The sequence below is a fragment of the Ranitomeya imitator genome, chromosome 1 (assembly GCF_032444005.1).
Source record: "Ranitomeya imitator isolate aRanImi1 chromosome 1, aRanImi1.pri, whole genome shotgun sequence".
Taxonomy (NCBI): Eukaryota; Metazoa; Chordata; class Amphibia; order Anura; family Dendrobatidae; genus Ranitomeya; species Ranitomeya imitator.
This window is the reverse complement of record NC_091282.1, coordinates 303156672-303175265: the sequence shown is the minus strand read 5'-3', so window position 1 is coordinate 303175265 and position 18594 is coordinate 303156672. Positions and strand designations below refer to the sequence as shown.

At 44.1% G+C, this 18594-nt stretch overlaps 1 protein-coding gene across 2 annotated transcripts in view; it reads left to right on the top strand.

Annotated features, from left to right (window-relative positions):
- RAB36 (RAB36, member RAS oncogene family) overlaps positions 1-18594 on the top strand; it is a 53050-nt gene that overhangs the window by 5165 nt on the left and 29291 nt on the right. For both annotated transcript variants that reach the window (XM_069757575.1, XM_069757582.1), the window contains exons 3-4: positions 14536-14601; positions 17108-17209. In XM_069757575.1, coding sequence (XP_069613676.1) covers positions 14536-14601; positions 17108-17209 — 168 coding nt within the window. The remainder of the gene's footprint in view (positions 1-14535; positions 14602-17107; positions 17210-18594) is intronic.

Sequence of the window (18594 nt, the reverse complement as noted above, 5' to 3'; positions counted from 1 at the left end):
TGAGTGTAGGTCAAGATGTTTAAGATCTCTGCGAGGGTGTGAAAGTTTGTGGGGTGGGGATTGTAGACAAGGAGTGCAGAGGGAAGAGAATGTGAGAAGGTTGTGGTCAGAGAGAGGAAGAGGTGAGTTAGAGAGGTTAGATAGGGAGCAGAGGCGGGTGAAGATGAGGTCCAGTGTGTGGCCATCTTTGTGGGTGGCTGTAGAAGACCATTGAGTGAGGCTGAAGGAGGAAGTGAGAGATAGAAGTTTAGTGGCAGCTAAGAGGGAAGTGTCAATAGGGATGTTGAAGTCGCCCATGATGATAGTAGGGATGTCCGCGGAAAGGAAATGAAGTAGCCAGGTGGTGAAGTGGTCAAAGAAGGTGGTAGCTGGCCCTGGGGGGCGTTAGATGACAGCCAGTTGGAGGTTAGAGGGGGAGTAGATGCGCACAGAGTGCACCTCAAAGGAAGGGAGGGTAACAGATGTTGGCAGTGTGATTGGGGTGAAGGAGCAGGTATCTGACAGGAGAAAGCCAACTCCTCCGCCATGTTTGCTGCTGGGGCAGGGGTGTGTGAGAAAGGTGGAAGCCACCATACGAAAGTGCAGCAGGAGAGGCTGTGTCAGAAGGGATGAGCCAGGTTTCCGTGATGGCGAGGAAGGAAAGTTTGGTAGTAACAAAAAGATCAAAGATGTAGGAAAACTTGTTGCAGACAGAGCAAGCGTTCCAAAGCTCCTGTTAGTGGGACTGGGGCAGCGGGGGCTGGGTGAATGGGTATAAGGTTAGAGAGGTTACGGAAGGTTGTGATAGAGCGTGAATGGAAGGTAGAAATGACTGTGGGAATGTGGTGAGGAGGACCAGGATTTGGAGAGATATCACCAGCAGTGAGAAGGAGCAGAGAAAGTGTTAGCAGGTGGGAGCATGTTTTTTTTTGCCTTCCTCTGGATCAACATGTTAAGGCATGTTAGGTTAGGCTAAGGGTTGAACTAGATGGACTTATAGTCTTCCTTCAACCTTAATTACTATGTAACTATGTAACTATTGAGCAGAAGAGGGCATGAAGGGGCTGTCTGTGTTTGGAGACAGAGGATTGTATGTTAAGGAACAGTTTTGAGGAGGAGGTGAGGTGGATGGGGAGGATTGAAGAAAAGATGAACAGTTCTTTACTAGGAGTAGGGATTAGGGGAGTTTGCAGAAAGTGAAGAATTATAGGGATGAAAGTGAAAACAAACAGAAACATTGTTTACAGTGACTGGCCAGTTGCCTTCAGTTCCCTTCTGGTTCAATTCTGGAAGACAATTTGTGTTACAAAGCCTGACATTTGGGTTGAAAGTGAGTGTACACCAATGTCACACTGCCTATTTATCTCATTACTGATATAGCACCAACATATTCGGTAATGCTGTACACTAAACTGGCAGATGATGGTAATTAAAGTTGTGTGGTTTTCTTTACTCCTGGAATAATTGGAGAATTGTCTCTAAAAAGAGCACTTTTTATAAGACTATACAGAAAATGACTGCGGTGCGGATTATGGGATCCAGTTGTAATTGCTGCCTCTCTAGCTACACTGCTCAGATGTAGAGTCAGATCCAGGTGTAATTGCTGCCTCTCTAGCCATTCTGCTCAGGTGTGGAGTAAGATCCAGATGTAATTGCTGTCTCTAGCTATACCGCTCAGGTGTGGAGTAAGATCCAGATGTAATTGCTGTCTCTCTAGCTACACCGCTCAGGTGTGGAGTAAGATCCAGGTGTTATTGCTGCCTTTCTAGCCATTCTGCTCAGGTGTGGAGTAAGATCCAGGAGTAATTGCTGTCTCTCTAGCTATACCGCTCAGCTGTAGAGTCAGATCCAGGTGTAATTGCTGCCTCTCTAGCTACACCGCTCAGGTGTGGAGTAAGATCCAGGTGTAATTGCTTCCTCTCTAGCTACACCGCTCAGATGTAGAATCAGATCCAGATGTAATTGCTGTCTCTCTAGCTACACCGCTCAGGTGTGGAGTAAGATCCAGATGTAATTGCTGCCTCTCTAGCTACACCGCTCAGGTGTGGAGTAAGATCCAGGTGTAATTGCTGCCTCTCTAGCTACACCGCTCAGGTGTGGAGTAAGATCCAGATGTAATTGCTGCCTCTCTAGCTACACCGCTCAGGTGTGGAGTAAGATCCAGATGTAATTGCTGTCTCTCTAGCTACACCGCTCAGGTGTGGAGTAAGATCCAGGTGTAATTGCTGCCTCTCTAGCTACACCGCTCAGGTGTGGAGTAAGATCCAGGTGTAATTGCTGCCTCTCTAGCTACACCGCTCAGGTGTGGAGTAAGATCCAGATGTAATTGCTGTCTCTCTAGCTACACCGCTCAGGTGTGGAGTAAGATCCAGATGTAATTGCTGTCTCTCTAGCTACACCGCTCAGGTGTGGAGTAAGATCCAGGTGTAATTGCTGCCTCTCTAGCTACACCGCTCAGGTGTGGAGTAAGATCCAGATGTAATTGCTGTCTCTCTAGCTACACCGCTCAGGTGTGGAGTAAGATCCAGGTGTAATTGCTGCCTCTCTAGCTACACCGCTCAGGTGTGGAGTAAGATCCAGATGTAATTGCTGTCTCTCTAGCTACACCGCTCAGGTGTGGAGTAAGATCCAGGTGTAATTGCTGCCTCTCTAGCTACACCGCTCAGATGTAGAGTAAGATCCAGGTGTAATTGCTGCGTCTCTAGCTACACCACTCAGGTGTGGAGTAAGATCCAGGTGTAATTGCTGTCTCTCTAGCTACACCGCTCAGATGTAGAGTAAGATCCAGGTGTAATTGCTGCGTCTCTAGCTACACCACTCAGGTGTGGAGTAAGATCCAGATGTAATTGCTGCCTCCCTAGCTACACTGCTCAGGTGTGGAGTAAGATCTAGGTGTAATTGCTGCCTCTCTAGCTACACCGCTCAGGTGTGGAGTAAGATCTAGGTGTAATTGCTGCCTCTCTAGCTACACCGCTGAGGTATAAGAGTAAGATCTGTTCTTCAGTCTTATGTTCTGCTGCAGTGCAGTAGAGAGCAACCTCCACCAGGGGGTGCTGGTTAAGGAAAACAGGTTGTACACACAGCGCAGCAACACTGAACAACAACACAGGTGTCACAGGTAATGTAAGAGACGTCAGACAAGCCAAGGTCATACACGGAGATAGCAGCGCAGTACAGAAGGGGCGCGCAGAGAATAGTCGGGGACAAGCAAGAAGTCAGAGCCTACCGGGAACGTGGTAACCAAAACGTGAGACGTAAGACAGAGTCGGGGTACAAGCCAGAGGTCAGAACAAGTCATAAACGGGTGCAGGCAGTCAGAGGCAAAAGGAACTCTAGTACAAGTATCCAGGTAAGGTGCTCAAACTGTGCAGCATGAACTATAGCTGACACTGGCCCACAGGCTGCAGAGGACTTAAATAGCTCAGCCAGCTTCAAAGTGAAGCAGAGGAGATTAACTCCCACATGACCAGTCCAGAGATAAGACAGCTGAACACAAACTCAGAACTGGATCATAACATCAGCTGGATGTTTAGTCAGCCGACAAATATCTGTCAAACTCCCCCATACACAGGAAGAGGACGTATGGGGGAGTCTGACAAAAGAATTGAGTGTTGAAATTCCAATGCGCCAATCTATTTCACCCTGCCATCATCTGTTGGAAGAGAGTCGTGAGGTCATCATACAAATGAAATGGTTGGCCTTTCCCACCGAAAATGGTATGTTTGGATGATTATCATCCAATGCGTATGGATTTGTTTACTATGTTCACTATTTGGTAATCTCCTCCTGAATTGTGTCCATGGGAGAATGAAATACAAGGCCGTCAGTGGGTGTCCCAGTGGTGGAGCCCAGACTGATCTAACAATTATCATGTATCCAGTGGGTAGTTGATAATTTATTTTGAAAGAGTTTATTCACTACAATAAACACTGTGATATCATTCCTATACTAGGATATTGACGGAAGAGAGTGCCATTGTGTTAGCAATCATGATAATGTGATGAGATGTCATCATGACGTCAGTTACTATACTGCAATGAAGGCATTAACTAACAGTTTGCTGCAGAAAGGTCAAGGCTTTTTGCTGATAACATACTTAAAGGGAATCTGTCCAATTCTGTACGATCAGCCTCCTAAGCCGTCTATGTGGGCTTTTAGGTAATAGGAAGCTCAATAAAATGATTCCTTGATATTTGCGATCCAATGTCTTATTCCACAGAAATCCATGTTTTTCTAATCGATAAATGAGCAGTTCAGGACTATTGGCCAGATATAGATCTGCTTGAGAATCTGCCTCCAGAGGTTGTTTTACATGAAACGGGAGTTACCAGTGTGATGTGTAATGGCCGCTCTCTGCTCCTAATCTCACTGCAGAGCTGTGTGAGATTATACCTGACTCATCTGCCGATTCCTCTCAGCTTCAGCTTCCATCTCTCAGATAGTCAGGGTTGCAATGCAGCAGAGTTGTGAGAGCTGCAGCAAATAGGTTTGTGATGAGACAAACTTCAACTCTCCTGTTCTGTGTTAATTACTTGTCTCACACTGGTATTGCCACCTTTTATTAAAAATATTCCCTGGAGGCAGACTCTCATGCAGATCTGTGTCTGGCCCATAGCCCTAAACAGCTCATTTACATTTACAAAATGCTTGGATTTCTCTGGAATAAGACATCGGATTACAGATATCAAGGTCTCATTTTATTAATTGTCCTATGACCTACATGTCCAATTAAACGGCTTAGGAGGATTGATCGTACTTCTACTGACAGATTCCTTTTAAAGGGAATCTGACAGGTCCACTGATATTTTAAAACTGCGCTCATAACTTTTAGCTCTTTATTTAGTTAATTCAGTAATTTTATTCTTTTATGGAACTGCACATATTTCAGTAAAATTAACTTAAATACAGTAAAAGTACAGTAAAATACAGTACCTTGCTGTATGCTCAGCCAGCGTGAATCTGGTGAGGCATTAACTCATCGACACTAGTCCGTTTTCAGTAATTCTTTTCAAGCTGAATAGTCCCTGCATTGCTGGCTGTTGTGAATTCTGTGGTCAAGCTCCCTCCTGTGGTCATGAGCGGTACTTCGGCTGGTTCTGTCTATGAGCTTCCTCTGGTGGATGTGAGTGGGGCTGCGGCTTCTGAGTTTCCTTCCTCAGGTGACGAGGTTAAGTCGTTAGGTGCTGCTCTATTTAACTCCACCTAGTTCTTTGTTCCTGGCCTCCAGTCAATGTTCCAGTATTGGTTTTGCTCTCTCCTGGATCGTTCTTGTGGCCTGTCTGCCCTGCATAAGCTAAGTTCTGCTTGTGTTACTTTTGTTTGCTATTTTTTCTGTCCAGCTTGCTATATTGGTTTGTCTTGCTTGCTGGAAGCTCTGGGACGCAGAGGAAGCACCTCCGTACCGTTAGTCGGTGCGGAGGGTCTTTTTGCGCCCTCTGCGTGATTGTTTGTAGGTTTTTGTGCTGACCGCAAAGCTATCTTTCCTATCCTCGGTCTGTTTAGTAAGTCGGGCCTCACTTTGCTGAAATCTATTTCATCTCTGTGTTTGTGTTTTCATCTTTGCTCACAGTCATTGTATGTGGGGGGCTGCCTTTTCCTTTGGGGAATTTCTCTGAGGCAAGGTAGGCTTATTTTTCTATCTTCAGGGCTAGCTAGTTTCTCAGGCTGTGCCGAGTTGCATAGGGAGCGTTAGGAGCAATCCACGGCTACCTCTGGTGTGGTGTGATAGGATTAGGGATTGCGGTCAGCAGAGTTCCCACGTCTCAGAGCTCGTCCTATGTGATTAGCAACTATCAGGTCATTTTCTGTGCTCGTAACCACCAGGTCCATTGGGGTTCTGAATCACCTGTTCATAACAGTACTGGAGGCCCAAAGTACTAATGCTTCTCAATAGAGGGAAAAGAAAAGTTCTGAGACCATTTTTTTTCTTTGCACTGTGTTTTGTCTTTCTTTTCCCCTTTACGTCAGGGTGGTTCAGAACACAGGTGTAGACATGGACATTCAAGGTCTGTCCTCTTTGATGGATAATCTCGCTATAAGTGTACAGAACATTCAAGATTTAGTGGTTCAGAATCCTATGTTAGAACCTAAAATTCCTATTCCTGAGTTATTTTCTGGAGATAAAGTTTCTGAATTTCAAAAATAATTGTAAACTATTTCTGGCTTTGAAACCCCGTTCCTCTGGTGACCCAGTTCAACAAGTAAAGATCATTATTTCTTTATTACGTGGTGACCCTCAAGACTGGGCATTTTCCCTTGCGCCAGGAGATCCTGCATTATGTGATATTGATGCGTTTTTTCTGGCGCTCGGGTTGCTTTATGATGAACCTAATTCAGTGGATCAGGCAGAGAAAATCTTGCTGGCTCTGTGTCAGGGTCAGGATGAGGTAAAGATATATTGTCAGAAATTTAGGAAGTGGTCTGTGCTCACTCAATGGAATGAATGTGCTCTGGCAGCAATTTTCAGAAAGGGCCTCTCTGAAGCCCTTAAGGATGTCATGGTGGGATTTCCTATGCCTGCTGGTCTGAATGAGTCTATGTCTTTGGCCATTCAGATCGATCGACGCTTGCGTGAGCGTAAAACTGTGCACCATTTGGCGGTATTACCTGAGCATAAACCTGAGCCTATGCAATGTAATAGGACTTTGACCAGAGCTGAACGGCAAGAACACAGACGACGGAATGGGCTGTGTTTTTACTGTGGTGATTCCACTCATGCTATCTCTGATTGTCCTAAGCGCATTAAGCGTTTCGCTAGGTCTGCCACCATTGGTACGGTACAGTCGAAATTTCTTTTGTCCGTTACTTTGATCTGCTCTTTGTCTTCCTTTTCTGTCATGGCATTTGTGGATTCAGGCGCTGCCCTGAATTTGATGGACTTGGAGTTTGCTAGGCACTGTGGGTTTTTCTTGGAGCCCTTGCAGTATCCTATTCCATTGAGAGGAATTGATGCTACGCCTTTGGCCAAGAATAAGCCTCAGTATTGGACCCAACTGACCATGTGCATGGCTCCTGCGCATCAGGAGGATATTCGCTTTTTGGTGTTGCAGAATCTGCATGATGTGGTCGTCTTGGGGTTGCCATGGCTACAAGTCCATAACCCAGTATTAGATTGGAAATCAATGTCTGTGTCCAGCTGGCGTTGTCAGGGGGTACATGGTAATGTTCCATTTCTGTCTATTTCATCATTCACCCCTTCTGAGGTCCCAGAGTTCTTGTCAGATTACCGGGATGTATTTGATGAGCCCAAGTCCAGTGCCCTACCTCCGCATAGGGATTGCGATTGTGCTATCAATTTGATTCCTGGTAGTAAGTTTCCTAAAGGTCGACTGTTTAATTTGTCTGTACCTGAGCACGCCGCTATGCGGAGTTACGTAAAGGAATCCTTGGAGAAGGGTCATATTCGCCCCTCGTCGTCGCCATTGGGGGCAGGGTTCTTTTTTTGTGGCCAAGAAGGATGGTTCGTTGAAACCTTGTATTGATTACCGCCTTCTCAATAAAATCACAGTCAAATTTCAGTACCCCTTGCCGCTGCTGTCTGATTTGTTTGCTCGGATTAAGGGGGCTAGTTGGTTCACCAAGATAGATCTTCGTGGGGTGTATAATCTTGTGCGTATTAAACAGGGCGATGAATGGAAAACAGCATTTAATACGCCCGAGGGCCATTTTGAGTACCTGGTTATGCCATTCGGGCTTTCTAATGCTCCATCAGTGTTTCAGTCCTTTATACATGACATCTTCCGAGAGTACCTGGATAAATTCCTTAATTTATTCCTTTTATGGCTGACATAGGATATAATCTGGCCCCTCAGCACAGCCTTAGAGGCCATCCAAAACAGCTGTGCATCATCACAGTGACTGCGGTTATCATTTTTATAAACTTCCCACGAAAGCTGGAGATATTTTTTAAAATCGTCCGACTGATATAAATATGAGGGGAAACGCCACCTTCTCTCTCGATGTATTGGATTTGTTAAACTTAATTTAAATGTTACTGGAGCATGGTCTGATATATGGATATTTTGTATATCCGTCTGCAGTACTAATGGTAGTAGTGATGAATGTAGAAGCCAACAGTCAATTCTGGCGTGCGAGTCATGCACATGAGAATAATGGGAGTAATCTTTCTCTAGCGGGTGTTGTATTCTCCAGATGTCTACCAAGTCCAATTGGTCTGACAGAGATTGTATACAATGTCCCTGTGCGGCATGTTGTGTTGACCTCATCTTAGATCTGTCCATTAAAGCATCACTCACCTCATTGAAATCACCTCCCATGACTGTTCGGGACGTATCCCACCCTGCCATGTTCTCTAATATTTTAGCATGAAAGTGTGGATCGGGAACATTAGGGGCGTAGATGTTAACCAAGCTAAAACTCATACCCTCTATTACAATTCTAACCAAAAGAAACCTTCCCTGTGGGTCTTCCAACACATCCAGGATTTCATAGTTAAGGCATTTGTGGATTAGTATGGCTACTCCCCGCTGCTTTTTAGAGTATGAGGCCTCGGCACATAGAGTATATTTCCTACTGAACAAGGACGGATGATTGTCCTTTTTCCAGTGTGTTTCCTGTAGGAAAATAATATGGAAATTTTTCTTTTGTAAAAAATTCAGTACCTTTTTCCTCTTAATCGGTGTATTTAACCCATTGACATTCCACGAGCACCATTGTAGAGAGCGAATCATGGGGTTCTCAATATTGACCTGATCTGTCATCATCCCACACCCATACTGTTAAACATTGGACCCTTATTCAAAAGCTGTAAATGAGCCCCCCTCCCATCCCAGCGAGTGGGCATGAAAGCTCTTAAAATAAAAATATTAGGTTTGTGCACGCAGAGAACCTCCCCTCCCCCCCCAATCCCTAACAATTTAAGCTTTAAACCTGAAACTGCTATGCTCAAAAGCAGAGTGAGCAAAGCGTAGAGAATAAACATGTCCCAAAAGGGTAAATAAACAAAGTCATAAACGACGACATCACCAAAGACAAATGATCTAAACCAGCATCTGTAAATCAGGTATTATCAGGGTTCGATTGTGGCTGAGGATCCTTTTGAAGAAATTTCAAGGCCTTTACTGGATCGTCAAAGGACCAGTTTTTTCCTGACATACTGAACCGCAGAATCGTAGGGTACTGCAACCCGAAACGGATGTTTTTGTCTACCAATATTTTGCAGACTGGATTGAAGGCCCTGCGTCTAGCTGCCAAGGCGGCCGAGTAATCCTGAAAGAGGAGAATTTTGCTGCCATCATAGAATAGGGATTGCTTCTTTCTGTAAGCTGACAGTATACGTGTTTTGTCCTGAAAGTCAAGGACTCTAAAGATGACCGGACGTGGTCTAACCCCTTCTCCTCCCCTTGGGGGTCCCAACCTATGGGCTCTTTCAATGGCCATCGCTCCCGACGTAGGTAAAATGCCCAGTGACTTTGGTAGCCATTCCGATGCTACCTTAACCAACTCTGAAGGGGGGATCGATTCTGGGAGACCGATAATTCTTAAGTTGTTGCGGCGAGACCTGTTTTCAAGGTCATCTACCTTATCTATGAGGCCAGAGATATCTTTCTCTTTATTGTCTAGTTTTTCCTTAAGAGCCTTGGTAGAGTCCTCTAAGTCTGATATTCTCTGTTCAGCTTCTTCAATACGTGATGCTTGGGCATTAACTTGTGAAACAATCACGTCCAAGGAGGTTTGAAAAGCTGCCAATCGGTTATCAATTTCAGGCATTAAACGGTCTATGATAGCGTTTGCAATAGATTGCGGATTATCGCTATTTGCTTCAGGAGTTTTTGATGTAGGAGAGGTATTTGTTTGGTTACGTGTAACATTTCTGCCAGCCTTGGCATTTTTGCCCACATATTTATCCATAATAAATCAGATGCTCGTAATATTGTGCACAGAAGGCAGTGATGTCGTTTATATTGTTAATCACATCAGTATCAGATTATGTTGTCATGTTGTAAGTATATTCTGATTCAGTGTCTGCTGCCCTCCGCAGTGTGGAACAGGTATTGCGCCCACTTTTTTTTTTTTTTAACTGTCGCTCAAAGAAAAACAACAGCACCGAAGGTATATATAATTCTTCTCCTTTAAGTTTAAAAACTCATGGGCTCCCTTTCCTTCAGCTGCTGCTGCAAGCCCCGAGATGAAAGTTGTTAGAGGTGCTGCCTGTGTCTGGTGACTGCTGAGCGCGCTTTTTACAGGCAAGATGGCACCAAGTCTCTCCTACTTCCCCCTCTGTACCCACCGCCCACAGCCAGAGGTCTTTGCTGTCCCCTACTTTCTCCGTTCACCTTCCTTTGCCTCCCTCCGCTCTGTCTCCCACCTCCTGCTGTTGCCTGACAGTATTCAACAGTGCTTGTGCTGGCACAGGGCTGTGGTGCTGCGATATCAGTCTGGGAAGAATGCACAGAGGCTGTGCACGTGAGTCTGCAAGATGGCGCCGGTCTTATGCCGTCTTCTTCACCTCCTTCACCTCTCTTACCATCAGGTGGACAGAGGATTCTGCCGCTTCCCTCCGACGCCGCTTACCCACGTCCAGCTACTGTTTGGTAAGCTTTTATGATCCTTTGGGTGATGCGTGACTCACCCTTCCCCCACCGACTCCTGCTTCTGGCTCTCTGCTATGAGTGTCACTGTCTGCGACGCTGCCTGCGTCTGGTGACTCCGAGGCGACCGGAGAGCTGGATCTGTAATCCCGATCGTTGTCCGGACCTTATCCTGGCCTGTGGTTTAATATTGCGGCGTTTAAGATATTATAAAACGCCTATGGCTCAGGAGCTCTTTCAAAAAGCGGCCATCGTCAGGCTCCGCCTCCCGGAAGTCCCCTGGATAAATTCCTGATTGTATACTTGGATGATATTTTGGTCTTCTCGGATGATTGGGAGTCTCACGTGAAGCAGGTCAGAATGGTGTTCCAGGTCCTGCGTGCGAATTCTTTGTTTGTGAAGGGGTCAAAGTGTCTCTTTGGTGTTCAGAAGGTTTCATTTTTGGGTTTCATTTTTTCCCCTTCTACTATCGAGATGGACCCTGTTAAAGTTCAGGCCATTTATGATTGGACTCAGCCGACATCTCTGAAGAGTCTGCAAAAGTTCCTGGGCTTTGCTAATTTTTATCGTCGCTTCATCAATAATTTTTCTAGTATTGCTAAACCATTGACTGATTTAACCAAGAAGGGTGCTGATGTGGTCAATTGGTCTTCTGCTGCTGTGGAAGCTTTTCAAGAGTTGAAGCGTCATTTTTCTTCTACCCCTGTGTTGTGCCAACCAGATGTTTCGCTCCCGTTCCAGGTCGAGGTTGATGCTTCTGAGATTGGAGCAGGGGCTGTTTTGTCGCAAAGAAGTTCTGATGGCTCGGTGATGAAACCATGCGCCTTCTTTTCCAGGAAGTTTTCGCCTGCTGAGCGTCATTATGATGTTGGCAATCGAGAGTTGCTGGCCATGAAGTGGGCATTCGAAGAGTGGCGTCATTGGCTTGAAGGAGCTAAGCATCGCGTGGTGGTCTTGACTGATCACAAGAACTTGACTTATCTCGAGTCTGCCAAACGGTTGAATCCTAGACAGGCTCGTTGGTCGCTGTTTTTCTCCCGTTTTGACTTTGTGGTTTCGTACCTTCCGTGCGCTAAAAATGTGAAGGTGGATGCCCTGTCTAGGAGTTTTGTGCCCGACTCTCCGGGTTTGCCTGAGCCGGCGGGTATTCTCAAGGAGGGGGTAATTTTGTCTGCCATCTCCCCTGATTTGCAGCGGGTGCCGCAAAAATTTCAGGCTAATAGACCTGACCATTGCCCAGCGGAGAAACTGTTTGTTCCTGATAAATGGACGAGTAGAGTTATCTCTGAGGTTCATTGTTCGGTGTTGGCTGGTCATCCTGGAATCTTTGGTACCAGAGATTTGGTGGCTAGATCCTTTTGGTGGCCGTCTCTGTCACAGGATGTGCGTTCGTTTGTGCAGTCCTGTGGGATTTGTGCTCGGGCTAAGCCCTGCTGTTCTCGTGCCAGTGGGTTGCTTTTGCCCTTGCCAGTCCCGAAGAGGCCCTGGACACATATCTCTATGGATTTTATTTCGGATCTCCCCGTCTCTCAAAAAATGTCGGTCATTTGGGTGGTTTGTGATCGCTTTTCTAAGATGGTCCATTTGGTACCCTTGTCTAAATTGCCTTCCTCCTCTGATTTGGTGCCATTGTTCTTCCAGCATGTGGTTCGTTTACATGGCATTCCGGAGAACATCGTTTCCGACAGAGGTTCCCAGTTTGTTTCGAGGTTTTGGCGAGCCTTTTGTGCTAGGATGGGCATTGATTTGTCTTTTTCCTCGGCTTTCCATCCTCAGACAAATGGCCAGACTGAACGAACCAATCAGACCTTGGAAACATATCTGAGATGTTTTGTTTCTGCTGATCAGGATGATTGGGTGTCCTTTTTGCCTTTTGCTGAGTTTGCCCTTAATAATCGGGCCAGCTCGGCTACTTTGGTTTTGCCGTTTTTCTGCAATTCTGGTTTCCATCTTCGTTTCTCTTCAGGGCAGGTTGAGTCTTCTGACTGTCCTGGTGTGGATACTGTGGTGGATAGGTTGCAGCAGATTTGGACTCATGTAGTGGACAATTTGACATTGTCTCAGGAGAAGGCTCAACGTTTCGCTAACCGCAGGCGCTGTGTGGGTCCCCGACTTCGTGTTGGGGATTTGGTTTGGTTGTCATCTCGTTATATTCCTATGAAAGTTTCCTCTCCTAAGTTTAAGCCTCGTTTCATTGGTCCGTATAGGATTTCTGAGGTTCTTAATCCTGTGTCTTTTCGTTTGACCCTTCCAGCTTCTTTTTCCATCCATAACGTATTCCATAGGTCATTGTTGCGGAGATACGTGGCACCTGTGGTTCCATCCGTTGATCCTCCTGCCCCGGTTTTGGTTGAGGGGGAGTTGGAGTATATAGTGGAGAAGATTTTGGATTCTCGTATTTCGAGACGGAAACTCCAGTACCTGGTTAAGTGGCAGGGTTATGGTCAGGAAGATAATTCCTGGATCTTTGCCTCTGATGTTCATGCTGCCGATCTGGTTCGTGCCTTTCATTTGGCTCATCCTGGTCGGCCTGGGGGCTCTGGTGAGGGTTCGGTGACCCCTCCTCAAGGGGGGGTACTGTTGTGAATTCTGTGGTCGAGCTCCCTCCTGTGGTCATGAGCGGTACTTCGGCTGGTTCTGTCTATGAGCTTCCTCTGGTGGATGTGAGTGGGGCTGCGGCTTCTGAGTTTCCTTCCTCAAGTGACGAGGTTAAGTCGTTAGGTGCTGCTCTATTTAACTCCACCTAGTTCTTTGTTCCTGGCCTCCAGTCAATGTTCCAGAATTGGTTTTGCTCTCTCCTGGATCGTTCTTGTGGCCTGTCTGCCCTGCATAAGCTAAGTTCTGCTTGTGTTACTTTTGTTTGCTATTTTTTCTGTCCAGCTTGCTATATTGGTTTGTCTTGCTTGCTGGAAGCTCTGGGACGCAGAGGAAGCACCTCCGTACCGTTAGTCGGTGCGGAGGGTCTTTTTGCGCCCTCTGCGTGGTTGTTTGTAGGTTTTTGTGCTGACCGCAAAGCTATCTTTCCTATCCTTGGTCTGTTTAGTAAGTCGGGCCTCACTTTGCTGAAATCTATTTCATCTCTGTGTTTGTGTTTTCATCTTTGCTCACAGTCATTGTATGTGGGGGGCTGCCTTTTCCTTTGGGGAATTTCTCTGAGGCAAGGTAGGCTTATTTTTCTATCTTCAGGGCTAGCTAGTTTCTCAGGCTGTGCCGAGTTGCATAGGGAGCGTTAGGAGCAATCCACGGCTACCTCTAGTGTGGTGTGATAGGATTAGGGATTGCGGTCAGCAGAGTTCCCACGTCTCAGAGCTCGTCCTATGTGATTAGCAACTATCAGGTCATTTTCTGTGCTCGTAACCACCAGGTCCATTGGGGTTCTGAATCACCTGTTCATAACAGCTGGCGTCTTCACAATTTCCATAACGCTTGGCATCTTGGTTACCATGTCGCATCTGTGCGCTCAGGAGAGCCATGATGGGAAGAAAGAAGCACAAATCAAGAAGACTCATGCAATGCAGCGACTGATGAGAATGGCTGCTGTCCCTGGACTACTCTCAGCAAGTATATGCCTCACTGGACTAGTCCTGGTTCATTAGCGTCCAGTGAGGTGGTGTGTATACAGTATATTCATTTTACTGAAATATGTGCAGTACTATAAAATAATAAAATCATTATTGCACTAACTAAATAAAACCATGAAAGGTCATGGTGGCAGTTAAAAAACCTTAATGGATCTGACGTGGTACTTTTAATGTTAAAGATATGTGTAATCACAAGCCCACTGCAAGCTCATTGGATTTAGGGAACACTGCAAGGGCAGAATGAGTAAAAATTATCAAAATCACCTCTAATGAACCACTAATTGCTACATGTTGTCTTTCTAAAACAAATGAGCCTCAATAGTAGAATGATCAAACGGACACAGTAAAATGTTTCCTTAAACCATCGAATACATGGATGCACTTTAATTTTTTTTTTTATATATATATATAAACATGTTCCACAGATTGAAGATGTCAAAAGTTGTGATGGTGGGGGATCTTTATGTTGGGAAAACAAGTTTGATCAACAGGTACATTTTTTAAATATTAATTTTATTACTTTTTATTAGATTTCTTACAAATCAGTGCAGGATGAACATGTGTTAAGTGATTTATATTACATAAGATGCGGTCTGCAAATTATTTGGTACTGAAGGAGACAAAAATGTTTTATCAATACGTGACTATAGATGAAGACAAGGTAGTGAGAAAGTATTCACAGTTACTAATATTGGAATATGGTGTAGAACCTTCATATTTTCGTCAGTAAAAGAGGAAGAGTCCTTCAGTAGTAAAGGAATCTAACGCAATATACTATGGGCCCGATTCATCTTGATCATGGAGTGTGCAGGAGTCAGATGCTCCTAATTCATGAAGAAGTGCACTCCTCTTCAGAAATCTGAAGCTTCTGACCAGTGGCATGCTCCTTCATGCACCACCCCAGAAATTCAGTCACCTACTTGAGTGAGATTTGATGAATTAGACGAGCTGTGGTGTCACGCCACTGTCTGACCGCAACTTTGCCCATTTTGTTGGAGTTGGTAGAAACGGGGGTGAAAATGCCAAATTTTTCCCCAAAATTCTGGTACGAAAGCTTCCATGAATAGGCCCTTGATGTCTTACTATCTGGAAAACCCATATCACCGATACATCAAGACCAGCGTTGTTCACGCCATTCTTGATAAAGAGATGGACTGGAGTCACACACTCCTGATTCAGAAGAAGTGTACGTCTCTTCATAAATCAGAAGTGCCGAATGAGTGACGTGCATTTTTCTGTGCACCTCGCAACAAATCCTACTCCATCAGCCATCTTCATGAATTAGACTGGTGGTAGTCTCCATGCCCCCGTCTTTCCCTAGTTCCACCTCCTTTGTCAGAGCTGGACGAAAATGGCTTGACAACACCAAAATTGGCCTAATGCTAGAACAGGCACCAGTTGCACCAAAACTATGTGACTTTTCAAATCTTTTTACAACAGAATACTGATGTAAAAGCTTTTATGAATTGGGCCCATAATATGCATAGCAGCAGAATAACATAAGCATGTTTTCTAACATTTATTTAGGAAAAATATTCAATTATGGGCACAAAAATAGTTTTAATGGGGGTGCAGGTTCTGAGAACGTTACAGTGAAGAATAGTAGAGCTATGATGCTTGTGGAAGAACTTGGATTTTTTGTGAAATAATGAAAACCTCTCTGTCTTTACTTTATAGCAGTTTTCCCAAACTCCAGTCCTCAGCACATCATGTTTTATGGATTTTCCTAGTATTGCATAGGTGATGGAACCTGTCCAAACAAAAAGTCTAAAGTACAAAAACAGGGAAAATAATCAACTGTGTAACATGTAATCCCTTCAAAATATTAAATTTAATGTAAAATTCTTTTAAAAATACCTAATTCCAGTGTAACACAAATAATGATATAGATCTACTCCGTAACAATAACCTTACAATTTCCCTATGCTTAGCTGCTGTCCCTACCTAACAGTGGAGGTTGGCACCCTAATAGATACGATTTTTTGGCGCCCCTACTCAGCGGCGGCTATCCCCAACTCGCCCTGTTAAATACCTGTTAGACTAAAGGTGGGAAAACAATAAGCAGCAAAAAGAAATGAAAGGAAAGTACTTAATAAAAAAGGCTATAGTACAGCAGATAATTTGATTCCCCCATCCATACAGTGCTAGTATATAACTTAGAATACAATTGCGTATAGCAGACAGAGATCCTATATTGTCATGGCTATAATGGCCGCTTCATATATAGACAAAGCCTGTACTCCATAGGACTCAGAGATGACAAGACAGGAGGGGGAATAATATAGCCGTAAGATAACAAGATAAACGGCCTTCTTCAAAATAGTGATAATATACCCATCATAATTCACATACACACTCAAAGCAATAAACAATTTTCTGAACACTGATGAGTGATACAAAAAAGAAGCATATGCGGGTGTTAACCCAAAGAAAACTTAGCTTCCAGCAAATAGCCTCATAGCCTCGACGCGTTTCCCCATGCCACGGTTCATCGGTAGGCAGAGTACAGAACAAGCTATTCCATAGATGCAGGTATCACGATGAATGTACAGAGCTGGGCGAGTTGGGGATAGCCGCCGCTGAGTGGGGGTGCCAAAAAATCGTATCTATTAGGGTGCCAACCTCCACTGTTAGGTAGGGACAGCAGCTAAGCATAGGGAAATCGTAAGGTTATTGTTATGGAGTAGATCTATATCATTATTTGTGTTACACTGGGATTAGGTATTTTTAAAAGAATTTTGCATTAAATTTAATATTTTTAAGGGATTACGTGATGGAACCTGTGGCAATCATTCCATCACCTGTGCAATACTAAGGAAATCCTGAAAACATGATATGTTGTGGGCCATGAGGACTGGAGTTTGGCTATCACTTCTCTAGAGCTATGATGCAGGCCATTCAAACCCACCCTAAAATGTATTTTCCGAAGGTTATAGTAAAGTTAATTATATCTAATCAGTAGCAAATGAAAAGTTGTAACTAAATATGTTTCTACAGGTTTTGCAAGAATGTATTTGATCGTGACTATAAAGCCACCATTGGTGTTGACTTTGAGATTGAACGGTTTGAAATCTTGGGTGTCCCTTTTAACCTGCAGGTGTAAGTAACTAACAGTGTTTCTATATCTAATATACCCAGGTATTTTGTTGTGTATGTGGTGAGTAAGTACCCTTCATAGAAAATGACTGATGAAACAAATAAATTGTACTAGATAATGCTCATTTACACATATTAACCCCTTAGTGACAGAGCCAATATTGACCTTAATGACCAAGCCAAATTTTACAATTCTGACCAGTGTCACTGTATGTGGTAATAACTCTGGAACGCTTCAACAGATCCCACTGATTCTGAGCATGTTTTTTTGTGATATATTGTACTTCATGACAGTGATAACATTTCTTTGACATGACTTGCATTTATTTCTGAAAAAAATGAAATTTGGCAAAAAAAATTTTAAATTTAGCAATTTTCAAAAGTTTAATTTTTGTGCCCTTAAATCAGAGAGTAATGTCACACAAAGTAGTTAATAAATAACATTTCCCTACTTCATATCACCACAATTTTGGAAACATTTTCTATTTGTTAGGAAGTTAGAAGGGTTAAAGTTATACAGCAATTTCACATTTTTCCAACAACATTTACAAAACTATTTTTTTTAGGGACCACATCACATTTGAAGGGAATATGAGGGGCCAATATAACAGAAAATACCCAAAAGTGACACATAAAAACTGCATCCCCAAATGTGTTCAAAATCACATTCATGACGTTTTTTAACCCTTCAGGTGCTACACGGGAACTGAAGCAATGTGGAAGGAAAAAATGAACATTGAACTTTTTATACAAAAAAATATACTTTTAGACCCAAAGTTTGTTATTTTCACAAGGGTAACAAGAGAAAATGTACCCCAAAATTTATTGTGCAATTTCTCCTGAGTATACCGATACCCCATATGTGGGGACAATCCACTGTTTGGGCACACGGCAGGACTTGGAAAGAAAAGAGTGAAATTTGACTTTTTGAAAGCAAAATTGACTGGAAACGAGAACAGACGCCATGTCGTGTTTGGAGAGCCCCTGATGTGCCTAAACCGTGGAAACCCCCACAAGTGACTCCATTTTTGGAAACCACTCCCCTCAAGGATTTTATCCTGGGTTACAGTGAGCATTTTGAACTCACACAGAATTTGATAACAGGTTGTCATATTGAATATGTCTTCATTAGTGTTCAGTGCAAGTGCTCGCTACTCCAGTTTGCATCGGGTGCTCGGGTATGCACCGAATATGGCGGATGCTCAACTGATATGCTGAGGTCTCTGCCCTGCATGTTTCCTGTCTGTTAAGACACCCAAATAAAAACATGCGGGGATCCGCGATACTCTATGCATACCCAATTCAAACTCAAGTAGCGAGCACTTGAGCTCAATGCTAGCCATCTTTTTTTTTTTGTCTTTTGATAGGGTGATCACAGTGATCAAAAA